Consider the following 14,459-nt stretch of genomic DNA (forward strand, 5'->3'; position numbering starts at 1 on the left):
CATATGATCCAGCAATCCCACTCCTTGGTATCTACCCAAAGGACAGAAGAATTCTTCATTGGAAAAGTGCTTGCACATCGATGTTTATTGTGGCATTATTTACAATTGCTAAGACATGGAACCAACCCAAATGTCCACAAACAGATGAATGGTTTGAAAAAGTGTGGCACATATACTCTATGGAATACTATTCTGCCATAAAAACAACAAAACCCTGGCTTTTGACAGGAAGTGGATGAATATGGAAGATTTACTGCTGAGTGAAGCAAGCCAGGCTATAAATGAGAGACATTGTATGTCCCCACTTAATATATACCGAGTGTCCACACTCTATGACTGAAACTGATTGACTAAAGGATATAGAAACACAGTAAATGGATGTAAATACCAAATATAGTGTGTGTGAAAGAGTAGGGTCTGAGGAAGGACATTTAGAAGAAAAATAGAGAGGCAAAGCATTAATGGGACAAAGAAATGTGTTATTATCTGTTGAAGATATTTTATAGTTTTATCAATTGGACTAGGGAGAAATGTTCTCATGTTGAAATATTCACTTTAGCTAAATAATGTGATTGAATGTATAAAAGAAAATGAAATAAAAAAGTAAATGAAGAGGGTCACATTGAGCTGCAAGCTGCTGCAGGGGCCTCTTTAGGAGTCAGCACCATGGCAGAAGACATCAAGACTAAAATCGAGAACTACAAGACTGCTCCTTTCGACAGCCGTTTCCCCAACCAGAACCAGACCAGGAACTGCTGGCAGAACTACCTGGACTTCCACCGCTGATAGAAGGCAATGACCGCTAAAGTGGGTGACGTCTCTGTGTGCGAATGGTACTGGCGTGTGTACAAGTCCCTCTGCCCCATATCCTGGGTTTCAACCTTGGATGACCGCCAGGCAGAAGGCACATTTCCTGGGAAGATTGGAACTGGCTTCACCCACCTCTCCTCTGCCCTCCGTCCTTGTCTCAGGTGGCAAAATGGGACCTGGGTACATGGTTATCCACCCATGTACCACCCTGGGACCTTGAATCATGACTTTAATAATAGAAGTTCATTGGAAAAAAAAAGTAAATGAAAAAATAAAATAAACATAAAAAAGTCTTTTTTTTGTTCTCTTACCGTTTCTGAACCATATTTAGTTTAGAGCTGCCTGATTAATAAATCACTGTTTAAAAACATTTTCTAAAATTTCCTTGTGACTCAGTTTGCCTCTTAACAGATTGTATGAGCACTCCTGTTCCATCTTTACCAAAACTATATTTTGCCAAACATATTAATCTTTGTAAATGTGATAAATAAAATTATTTGTTTAAATTTGCCTTTGTTTATGTGAGGTACATGTGTGTATGTACCAAAATTCCCAATGAGATGGAGAAATCGAGAAGGGATTTCAGTGCGACCATACTATGTGTGAGTACATTCTTCTACTCTCTTTGCCTCTGTCTCTCTTTAACAACTGCACATGCTCCCTGGTAAATAAATAATAAATTTGCCTTTCTTTGATTGTGGTTAAGACTCAATATCATTTAATATAGCTATAAACCACAAGAGGCTTTTTGGCTAAGAGCATGTCATATCCTCGTACCCTAGGGAAGTTGGCAATAGTTATTTAATCTTTCCATGCCTCAGTTTCCTCAAGTAGCATAGTAACAGTAAGTTCGTGGGTACTTTGAAATGAAAGGAATTAATAAAGATAAAATTTTCATAAGATCCCTGATGACGTGAATGCTGTTTAAAATTGTCTATTTTTTTTTTTTAATAAAGCTCCTCTTCACATCTTTTGCCTTTAAAAAAATTTTTTTTGGAGAGGTTTTTTTTTCTTTTTTGCTATAGGGTGCATGCTCTCACCAGACAGACAGAGAGAGACAGAAAGCGAGAAATCACCCCCAAGGGGGAATGGCCATGCCACAATCCCTTCTCCTCTATTCTCCTCTCGGGATCTTGGGCACACACGCACATGTGAGTTTAAGTCATCGGGTCCAAGACTTGAACTGTGGTCAGTTACACGGGAGTTCAGCTACATAGCCATTATGCTAACTGCTGGTCCATTTCTCTTTATTAATCTAGGCAAAGCACTGTTTTTTTATTTTATTGGAATTTTCACTGAACTATTGATTTTAAAACTTATTGTTTATTTGTTGTTCTCTAAATTGTATTTTTTATTTAATATTACTTTTTTTCTTTTACTTTTCTTGGAACTGTTTAGACATTTGCTGTCTTTTTTAGTTAGAATCTAAATAATATGCTTTCATACTTCATATTTAATGAGAACAGCATTTTCATACTTTTGATATGTTGTTTGTATCAGAATCACCAAATTTCAAAATCATGGGTAAGGTATTGTAGTATATTTTGTTTTCCTCTTTGAACAATAAGTTATTTAAGAGTACATTTATTGATTTTTATAATTCAATTTTCTTAGTACATTTATTGTTTTTTATAATTCAATTTTCTTGAATTTGTCCTTATTTATAATTTTATTGCATTGTGGTAAAAACATGTGGTATGTATACTTTGTGCTTTGAGAAAATGATCATAGTGTAATCAATCAGAAGAAAGTTTCACTTTTATTATGTTAGGTACAATGTTCATTATGTAACTAATAAGTCACCTTATTAATTTTTAAATTTATATTGTAAATTTATCATCAACATTATTATTATTATTTTAAGTTTTTACCATAGTGTGTGTGTGTGTGTGTGTGTGTGTGTGTGTGTGTGTGCCAGAGAAAGAGACAGAGAAAGGGAAAGTGTGAAATCACCCCCCTACCCCGGGGAGATGGGCCATACCACAGTCCTTTATCCTCCATTTTTCTGGAATTTTGTGCATGCTCACACACACGCATGGAATGATTTTCAAGCCACTAGGTCCAGGACTTGAACCATGGTTGGCTATGTGGGACTCCTGCACCTTAACCCCTATACCACCTGCTGGCCCATTTTTTAAAATTTCTTATGCATTAGATGGATATGATTTAAAAATCCAATTCTAGGGAACCAGCAGTTAGCGTAATGGCTATGTCGCTGGACTCCCACGTAGTCGACTGCGGTTCGTGTCCCGGACCCGGTGGCTTAAAACTCACGCCGGGCGCGTGTGCGTGCGTGCCCAAGATCCTGAGAGGAGAATGGAGGAGAAGGACATTACACAAGTTACATAACCCCCTTTGCATAGCATCATTAAATTGTGCCTAACTCATGTTATGTTTGAAAGTTGAATGTTATATGATTTAATGTACATATATGTTTTGCATAATGTTTAAAAATTGTAAGTGCTTTTACTTAAAAATTTACTCTTCTTTTTGTCTCTGTCTTATTTTGTTCTTTACCCTGATGTGAAGATCTTTGTTTTTTAATAGATGAATTTATACCTTTCAGTGTTGTTTCCATTTTAGTTTCTCTTTCTAAAGCCCATTTTCTCTTTTCATTATTTGATATATTTTACCATATAGAGCATCTTGTCTAAGTTCACACACCAAATGGTAGAGCCTGGATTTGAATCCAGGTTTTTCTAAGTAGAAATCTCACACTTTTTCCCAAATACTAGACAGCTTCATAATAATATTGATTTCTCAGTGTTATAATGAGGAACAGATATAATTAGTTTGTATATGTCCTAGCACAGTGCCATATATATTTCTTTTCTTCCTGTTCTTTCCTTCATGCCCTATAACCATAACTTACAGTTTTAGGAGCTGTTTGCTGGTACAGTTTGGTGAACAAGACCATTGTTTTTCAATTCTGTTTCACTTTCTTGCTTCAGTAGAATTTTTACTTTCTTGTTTGTTTTAGTTTTTTGCTATAGTACGCATTTGCTTGCCAGAGAGAGAGAAAGAGAGAGAAAGGGAAAGTGAGAAGTCTTTCCCCCAAGTGGGGATGACCAGGCCACATTGCAATCCCTTCTTCTACAGTCTCCCCTTGGGATTTTGGGCATGCATGCATACACTCCTGGTGTGATTTTCTTTTCTTTTTCTTTCTTCTTTCTCTTTTTTTCTTTCTCTCTTTTTCTTTCTTTCTTTATTCTTTTTGAGATATTTTTGTCAAAGGGCACATATACTTGCCAGAGAGATAAGAAAATGAGAAATCACCTCCCAGGGAGGATGGCCACACTGTAATTCCTTCTCCTTCACTTTTCTGTTGTGATTTTGCATATGCATGTATATGCACCCAGTGTGAGTTTTAAGCCAAACCATGATCAACTATGTGGAAGTCCAGCGACATACTGTTGTATCATCTGCTGGTCCCAGCCCTGCATGATTTTTAATCCACCAGTTCTGGGACTCAAACCACTCAGTTGGCCATGTGAAATCTGGCATCTTAACCTCTACTTCATCCTGGCTCAAGTTTTCAACAATAGCATGTTATCTGACAATTAAAAGTAGGAAATTAGTTTATCACTGAATTACAAATTTCTTGGTGTGAACTGCCATATTTCTTTTTTATTAAAAAAAAAAGAATTATTTTATTTAACTTTATTTATTTATTTTAATTTGACCAGAGAGGGACAGGGTGAATATAAGAGAGAGATAGAGATAGAGAAAGTGAGAAAGCAAGATGCCAGGTCAAGACTGAAACAGCAGTCAGCCATGTGGGAGTCTAGCACCCTTAACCACCACGCCACCTGGCGAACCCTGAACTCCCATATTTCATTGATTCCAAAATGTATGTTTTATACATTACAGGAGCTCTAACACTAAGCTGGTACTTGTATTTGATTTGTGTCTTACAATTAGATCTGGCAATGCTTTTCTTATTTCATAAAATTTCTAGGTGGCCAAGCTAAGTCTAGAATGTAACTTTCCTAATTTCTACTGCACACATTTTTCTCCTTTGTTTGACCCTTGAAGAAGTTTCATCTTAATTTTACTGTATTCTTTCTCTTATGTGAATCGTGAGGAAATATGTAAATTCTTGTTGGTTCTATAAGCACATATGCCATATTTACTCTGAACTACAAATACAGGGTGGCTCTCGACACTGAGTGGATGTGCTCTCTTTCTGGTTCTCACAACCAGAAGTCTTTGTCTGTCTCTTCCTTTGAGCATTGGCAAATTTATTAGCCCTTTCCTGTCCCTAGTTACACTTTTTAATTAACTTTTTTCTATCTCAAGTCTGAATTCCATTTGTCACTCATCTACTATATTAATTCCTACCTATAAAATAGTTATGGATTCTATTAGCCAATGAAGTGTTAATCCATCTTAAATAGATGTTTAGAAAGTTCCTTCATATAGTACAAAGGGGCACACGTAGTTAATATAACAAAAGATACAGAGTCATCAATCACACTTTTGTTTTTTATGTTTCTCTCCTTTTTGGTCTTTTTAATACCTGTTCAAAAGTCTCTGAACATAGTAGGTATTCAGTAAATTTGCCAGCAAGAAGATAGAATTAACAGGGGCTATATAGCAACAGCTTTTTCTCCCCACTAAACTTAAAACAGAAAGCAGTATTTAGCATAGTGTTTGGCACATCTCAGGCACTTAACAAATGATAGTTCTTTTCTTTCATTTTCTAAGCAATTATATTCATATAACAGTTTATATGAACTGTAGACACAGGCCCTGACATTGCCTCCTACTATATAAGGAATCTGGTCGAACACTAATGCTTTGCCAACTTATAGAATATTATAAGTTAGGAATATAAAAGACAATTTGGTCTAGAGTCTTCATTGTACAGGTGAAGGTCCACATTGTGAGTGGTTGTACATAGTCTCATTAGCCCATTTCTCTTGATGCTAGTTATTCAGTAGTTAGAAGACCCTCTTCCTTTTAAAACATGTGCAGTTCTAAATGTTACTAAACTTCCTAACTTCTGGAACCAGCAGAAAGCATAATGGTTACGATGATGAATTCCCATGGAGTCGACTGTGGTTCAAGTCCCAGAACCAGCAGCTTGAAGCACATGCCGGGTGCATGTGCGTACATGCCCAAAATTTGAGGAGGAGAATAGAAGGGATTGTAGCATCACCAAGTGATTTCTCACTTTCTGTCTTTCTGATGAGTGCACGTGACCTATAGCAAAAATCTCTCTTAAAAAATAAACAAAACAAAAAATTTTCCTAACTTCTAGGACATGACTTCCCTGTTCTCTAAGTGGTGATAAAGAAGAAAAACAACAGAATCTAGCTATAAGATCTGTGTAACTTTGGGGACTTACAGTATCCATTCTCTGAAAAAGGAGGTTAATAGTTCTCTCTTGTGGTCATTATAAGGTCACATTTAGAAAAAAAAAAATCAGCGTCTTAGTAGTAAATGCTGATTTGCTCTCTATTTTTCCCTCCCACTACCAAATATCAGGCTTTTCTGATCTCTAGCTAATTCTCAATTATTACTTTCTCTTAATATGTTGATCAAATCAAGAGGAGCCCATGCTCTCTTCATTTCTACCAGGCTATCTCAGAGGGTCTATTGTATCATGGGTGAGAATCCTTGAAAGTAATTCTAACAAGTGAGATGTGCCAATACGAATGCTGTAGTAATGGGGAGAGATGTTAGGATTCAGGGAGGACATAATAGACTAATAGAAGCATTATTGTACTCAAAATACAACCATACTCAAAGTTACGTGTTTGCTTACGCTTCCATTTGCCACTTCATAGGTTTAAAACAGCACTTTTCAGGCCCGCAGGTGGTGAGATAGTTAAGGTGCTGAACTATCACGTGGTCAACAGAGGTTCAAGTCCTAGACCTGGTGACTTTCTTTCTCACTTTCTTTTCTCTCTCTCTGGTGAGTACACATGCCCTATATCAAATTAAAAAAAATAATAATAATAAATGAAATTAAAAATTCTCAAAAATAAAGTTGTTTTCAAATTGTGGTATGAGAAGGCCTGGGGGGAGGGGGAAATCTCTGGGGTCCATTCATGGGATCTTCAAGTTCTTCCTTTTCCACCTACCTATCTGTAGGGGATTGGATTTTCTTTATATACAGTAACCAAACAGCTAACTGAATGCAAAAGCAGATATAAAAAAATCCATCTTTTTACTATAATCCATACATCTTTAAGAGTTGAAAATTCAATCATGAAATGCATAATGACATTATGGTCAATGACAGACTGCATTTACAATGCTGGTTCCATAAGATTATAATGGAGCTGAAAATTCTTATTGCCTAGTGACGTCATAGCCATCATAATGCTCTAGCACAATGCATTACTCACATGTCTGTGGTGATACTGGTGTAAACAAACCTACTACATTGCGAGTCATATAAAATTACAGCACATACAATTATGTGCAGTACCCAACACTTGATAATGATAATAAACAACTGTGTTACTTGCTTATGTATTTACTATATTACATTTTTAAATCATTATTTTAGAGAGTACTTCTACTCATTAAAAAGTAAGTTTACCACAATACACTAGGCTGTGTTATGCTGGCACGCACTATACGTTACATGTTTACCACATCTCAATTCAATTGCATCATTTTTTCCAGTGCTTGATTTAATCTACTGGTTTTTTTTTTTTTTCCCACCATTGTCCCACAGTGTACAAAATCTGCTGCTAATGTTGCCAGTAACAACCCATGGTGAGTGACCTGGAAATGAAATTAAAAGTGATTAAGGACCACTAAGGTGGAAAATCAGTGATGGCTATTGCTCACCAGTCAGGCATGACCCATTTCACCATAGCTATGATCTTGAAGAACAGGAACAAAATGGTAGAAGCTGTTAAAAGATTTGCTTCATTGAATGCAATGAGACTAACACAAGTTTAAAAGGAGCTATATCTGGGGCCAGCAGATGGTGGTTAAGGTGCTGGACTCCCATATGGCTGACTATAATTTGAGTCCTGGACCTGGAGGCTTAAAATTCACACTCAGTGTGTATACATGCATGCCCCAAATCCCAAGAGCAGAATGGAGAAGGGATTGCTGGGTGGACATCCTTCCTGGTAGGTGATTTCTCACTTTCCATCTCTCTGTTTTTGTCCAGTGCATACACCATATGGCAAAACGAAAACCAAAACAAAACAGAAAAAGATCTATATCAGATGGAGAGAAATTTCTAATAACCTAGATTAAAGACCAGATACAAATGTACGTTCCTCTCAGCACCTTGATGATCATAGCCAAAGCAACAAGTTTGAGATGTTGAAGGAAAAGGCTGGACCTGAGTATGGTATTCAATTTACTGCTAACTCTGAATGGGTTAAACAATTCAAAAATAGTTTTTCATAACATAATGTGAAAGTGAGTGATGAATTTGCAGGTGCCTATGTAAAGGCAGCTGAAGAATTTTTAGATACTATAGATAATAGGTTATACAATTTAGGTTTGTGTAAGTACATTTTATGATGTTCACACAACTCCTAAGTCACCTAAATGATATTTTTTCAGAATGTATCCTTGATGTATGACTGTCTGTGAAACAATGATGTATTCTTTACATTATTATTTAGTTTTGAAAATATAATTACTTTTTCTGAAAATTTAATTTATGTTAATATATAGCAGGTTTATTATTGTTAACTGAATTAAGAAATCACTAGATTTGGGGACCAGGAGATGGCATAATGCCATCATCCCTGGACTCTCGCATAGTCAACATTGCTTGAATCCTGGGCCCAACAACTTAAAACTCATGCCAGGTGCGTGTGTGTGTGTGTGTGTGTGTGTGTGTGTGTGTGTACATGCCTAAAATCCTGAGAGTAGAATGGAGGTGAAGTGATTGCAGCATTGCCTTCCCCTCTGGGGGGTGATATTTCACTTTCTGTCTCTGTCTTGCTGGTGAACACATGCACCCTATAGTAAAAATCTCTCTAATACAATAAAAAAAAAAGAAATCAGTATATTTTTAAAATGTTCAACTTCTCATTTTTAGTATGTTAAATATTGATAGATATCACCCACATAAACAAACAAAAACAAATCCAACCATTTTAGAGTCCTCAATAAATTTTAAGAGTATAAAGAGGACTTAGAATACTGGGAACCACTGGCTTAGATGTAAGAAATGAGATTAGAAAATTAGAATTATTTTGCCAGTTCCTCTGTACCATGAGATCAGCAAACTACTGCCCACAGGCCAAATGCAGATTTCTGCTTGGTTTTGTAAATTCAGTTTTATTGCAACATAGCCATACCCACTTGTTAGCTTATTGTTCATAGCTACTTCAGCCCTACAATAGCAGAGTTGAGTCATTGAGACAGAAACTATATCACCTACAAAGCTTACAATATTTACTATTTGTTCCTTTATAGAAAGAGTTTGATTATTCTGATTTGTAATACAACAAAGCTATGTTCAATTATTTAAAGTGAAATGCATCTTTCATAATTCATTCGTATATTATCCATATCTTTACATGCCAAATTAGTCTTGATGGTCAGTAGAGATAGGTAATATAGCTATATTACCCATGATCACTCAAAAATTTATTATCTGCTGTGTTTCAAGGACTTTGCTAAGAAATTAGGATATGATGTTGAACAAAACAGACATTGACATACTTATGGGGACTGTATCCTGTTTATTCAGGCTCACTTTTGCTTTGTTTATTAAGGCTAATTTCTCCCCTAAGTTGAATACACCATGGCTTTATGAACCTTTGTCTAATATAGGCATATAGACAACTGTCAGAAGTATGCAGATTTTCTGATTGATTGTGGCCTTTCAAATGAAAGCTTAAATGTTATCAGTTTGAATTTGGAGGATATATGACTTTTGGGTCCAGTAGGGGTGAGATAGACACATGTTTTAGGATGATTCAGCAATATCCATTTATAGTTCTAGAAGAATTTATTGGAGGGAACCAGCAGTTAGCGTAATGGTTATGTCGCTGGACTCTCATGTAGTCTACCGCGGTTTGCGTCCCAGACCCAGTGGCTTAAAACTCACGCCGGATGTGTGTGCGTGCATGCCCAAGATCCAGAGAGGAGAATGGAGAAGGGATTGCGGTGTGACTATCCCCTCTGGGGGGTGATTTCTCGCTTTCTGTCTCTCTGTCTCTGTCTGTCTGGCGAGCGCATGCGCCCTATAGCGGAAACCTCTCCAAAAAAAAAAAAAAAAAAAAGAAGAAGAAGAAGAATTCATTGGAGAGCTTCCATATACTAGCCACTGTGTTGGTTTATGAGTCCCATCTTCTATGCCCACAAAGTAATTACCATGCATCAATATCATGACTAGAAAAAGAGAGAAGGTATTATTATTACATTGATATGGTATCATTTCTGAATTCTAGTCCCTGGATAAATTGTGTAGATGGCTATGGAAAAAGAATTGCTAACATTTTTCTGTCTTTCCTTCCTTCCTTTCTTCATCTCTTTCTGTTTCTTCTTTTTCTCTCTCTGTCTCTCTTTTTTCCTTTCTTTCTTCTTTCTTTCTTTTTCTTTCTTCCTTTTTCTTTATCTTTCTTTTTTTCTTCCTTCCCTTTTTCCTTTCTTCTTTCTTTCTCTTCCTTTCTTTTTTCTTTTATTTCCTCAGTGCTCAGAACGTGATAATGACTTTACTTCATCTCTCTTTTCTTGAACTTCAGAGGTGGATTTCGCTTACAAGAAAAGTTATATTGTCAGAGCTGTTTACAGTTAGAAGTGACCTGACTTGTTCAAATCTCATATTAGGGAGCCGAGAGATTAAGTGGCTTGCCTGAGATAATACAACTAATTTGTGGAAGACTGGGAACTAGGATCCTAGACATGGATTTTTCCATTGAGCCCTAAGCTGTTTACTGTGAAAGAGACACTGATAATACATGTAATCTACTGCCTTTCCAGGACAAAAACATGAAATTAAAATCCATTAATGATGAGATCATGTCTCTGAGTGGCTCAGAATAATTCTTTGGTATAGTCATCCATTTGGGAAGTTAATTCCAAAAATAATGACAAGGAGATGCAAAAATAAGCATTGTTTTATGAATTGGGATAATAGAGGAAAGAAGGGTGAGGCAGGAGTCATGTTACTAAAAAAAGGACATGCACACATGACCAGTAAATGAACTAAGAGTAACACTGTCTTTTCGTGGTTGCAACTAGAGTGCCAGTTCGAATTGTGACTCTTGGGAAGTATCTTAACATCCCTAAGTTTCAGTTTTCTTATACATAAAAATGAAGCTATATCGATATCTTTACCCCACAAGGATTAGAGATAATAATGGCGAGACACTTCACTTGGTTCCTGGCATAGAGTAGGTATTCAATTAAAGGTGAGTATTACCATGAGTGTGAATTAATTTTGTCATGATTGGTTTAGTGATCCACACATATTTGGGTTTACACATAAAGATATCTTAGTTGTCTGGCAATCCTGGTATTTCAAGATTGTCTGCATCTTATATTTTTAAATAGCAAGGAGCCTTGCACATCCATGAAAGTATAGCGAGGGGAGAGGTTACACTGACAAGTGGATACAGACTCTAAAATCAGTTGTTTGGTTTTCATGTAAAAAGAGAAATGATATATAGGAATTTTTAAGTAGATAGTGTGCCATCTTCATGCTTCCTATTGTAAGAACACATCATAACATTTTTCTTTCCTTTTGCCTTGAAGTATAAACATTTTCATGCCATTGGACACAGACAAATAAAATATTATTATGGATTAATGTAAGGAATGTTGGAATAGGCTTTTAGAGGCTAGAATTTCTTGCTTAAATCATAGACTTTCAGACCTAAATGTAAGACCTTCTCTGCTAAGCAGTCATTTACTTACCCCAGTAAAATCGATGAAGGCTTTAAGGTACATATTTGTGGTGACCCTTGACAATCTGATAATTGTCCAATTGGAAAATCACCCAATTGCCTCTTGTTTCAAAGCTTATTTGTATCTTAGCAAAAATTTAATAGGTATATATTAAGTATAAGGTGCAGTACTGGGCACTGAAGAATGATGACTCAGCCCTTGCCCTTCTAGCAACCCATTAATTTATTCATTCAAAAAATTTGATTTGCTGCTATGTGGTTCATGCAGGATATATAATAGTTAACAAAACAGATAACATTCAGTCCTCTAGGAGGCTGCAGTCTAAAGGGAAAGACAGATTTAGTCTAAAAAGGATAGGGTTATAAACAGTGTTGAACATGAATAAAGAAGGTTGTGGTGTCCTGAGAGCATGTTGGAGGAGACCTTACCTAATCTAGATGGTTTCCCTGAGGAACTGACATTCAACTTAAGGTTAAGTGTTAACTAAACAAAACCAAGAGGGAGAATTATTCCATAAAACAAGAATAGCCTGTACAAAGCTCCTTTTAACAGAATGAATCATGGCAGATCTGAGGAGCTGAAAACAAGGTCAATATGTTCAGAATACAGAGATCAAGGGAAAACACGCTGTGAAATTAGGTTAGAGAGTTAGGCATGCATAAGATCGTACAAGCTCTTATAGGCCACAGAAAAGAGTTTGAATTTTATTTTTCAAATGCAGAGGAAAGCCACCCATTAATTTCAAGCAGTAAACAGCATAAACTATTTTTTCATTTAAAACAATTTAATTTGATGGACTGTGGTGTATATCATGCTGGGTAAAGTCTCTTTACAATTTAAATGATATATAGTGATTAAATGTATAAATAGTAATAATAATTTTAAAATGTTAAAAAAATAAAAAATAAGAATAAGAATCTAGGGGGCCAGCAGTTGGCATGGTGGTTAAGGCGCTGGGCACTCCCATATGGCCAACCATGGTTAGAGTCTTGGACCTGGTGGCTTCCTTTCTTGCTTTCCCTCTTTCTTTCTGTCTCTCTCTGGTCAAAATAAAATAAATGAATAAATAAATAAAAATTAAATAAATAATTCTTTTTTAAAAAAAGAATAATAATCTAAAAAAATGAAAAGCTATTTGCTGCTGCTGATGTGGATAGTAATGTCTTTGTCTTGATTAATATGCATGGTAATCACGCTGCAAAAGACATGTTATACACTGAAAAGATATATGTGATTAAATGTAATATAAAAAGTAATAATAATAAGTAAATTTATAAAAGAAAAAATATAATTTGAATTATTAATAGAGGATGATTTGATTGTGAGCAAATGTATGAAGAACACCAGGTATGAGGCTATTTTAAAAAAAAAAAACTTTTTATGTTTAGTCATAGGACACATGTGCTCACGAGAGAGACAGAAAGAGAGATAGACTGAGAAATCACCTCCCCCAGGGAGGTGCCCATGTGGCAATTCCTTCTTCCCCTTTCTCCCCTCAGCATTTTGGTCATGCACACACATGCGCCCAGCATGTTTTCAAGCCACCAGGTCCAGAAGCAGAACCACACAGTCAACCATGTGGGATTTAGTTATGTTAACCAACACACCAATGGCTGTCCTTAGAGGCTACTCTTTTTTTTTTTTTTTTATAAAAAAATTTTTTTTTTTTTTAATAATAAGTTTGTATTCTTCATATGGTGACACCCTGCTCTGATCCTCTTCAAGCCCTGCAGCCTGCCAGGATCACCACTGTGCCCCAAAACATGCCTAGCGTGTTGAGGCAGATCTGAGATGCAGATTTGTAGCACTCCACTGTCACTGTGGCTGGACTAGGAGACTACTTTTTGAGTTTAGGCAAAAAGTAATAGTGACTTTAACTAGGGTGGGAGCAGTGGAGGGCAGGAGATGAATTTTCTTATAATAATCACACTATCCCACTCTCTGACAGGTCTTGTCCCTTTAAAATACTGCTAACAAGTTTTCTCTTCAAGGAATGCCCTCTTAAATCCACATGGATTAATTGTTCCCTGAGCTCTAGAAGGCATTAGCTACTTCCTGATGTTACTATTAGTGGATGGCTTTCCCTCTGCATTTGAAAAATAAAATTCTCAGTGTCCTGATTGCCTGTTTTCACTTCTCTGGTACACTTTTTTGTTGTTAGATTAAATTCTCTTCTGACTGGACTCTGATGTATTGATTCAAGAAAATAAACACTTGGTTTGAATTTTACCAAGTAATTTAAAATGTAGTTGTGTATGTGTGTGATAACCCTACTTGCTGTGAAGTTGTCATCACACATGCTCTGATCCTACTGATTGTAATTTAAGAGCAAAAAAGCTTAAAAATTCCATATGGTAAAATTGGTTCTGATTGCCACAGATTTCAAAGGTTAGGGAGATAAAGGGATTTAATCCAACTTTTACTACATTCCCTTTTTTGTTTGTTTTTTAAGGCAAGACACAGATTGACAGAGAGAGGGAAAGTGAGAAATCACCCCCCAGGGAGGATGGCCATACCACAGTCCTTTCTCTTCCATGTTCCTTCTGGGATTTTGGGCAGGCAAGCACACATGCCTGGCATTATTTTCAAGTCGCCAGGTCGGGGACTCAAACCACAGCTGGCCATGTCAGAATCCAGTGCATTAATTACCACCTTACCTACTGGCCCACTACTTTGCATTTTTTACGATGAAAAAGTTGAGGTCCAGAGATGTTAATGATTTCTCAAAGATTACATACATATGTAGTTATTAGAGGTAGTTCAGCTAGCAGAGAAGCAGTTTTATTTCTTGAATCCAGTGTTTA

General features: G+C 36.3%; 1 protein-coding gene across 1 annotated transcript; it reads left to right on the top strand.

Moving 5' to 3' along the window:
• The first annotated feature begins 666 nt into the window (after window positions 1-666).
• LOC102471301 (cytochrome c oxidase subunit 6B1-like) lies at window positions 667-1,077 on the top strand. The gene is given in 1 exon segment (XM_014585054.1): window positions 667-1,077. A coding segment is annotated over 1 exon segment (411 nt).
• Window positions 1,078-14,459: the final 13,382 nt, after the last annotated feature.

This window comes from Tupaia chinensis, unplaced genomic scaffold (genome assembly GCF_000334495.1).
Source record: "Tupaia chinensis unplaced genomic scaffold, TupChi_1.0 Scaffold148768_1, whole genome shotgun sequence".
In the NCBI taxonomy this organism is placed as follows: domain Eukaryota; kingdom Metazoa; phylum Chordata; class Mammalia; order Scandentia; family Tupaiidae; genus Tupaia; species Tupaia belangeri.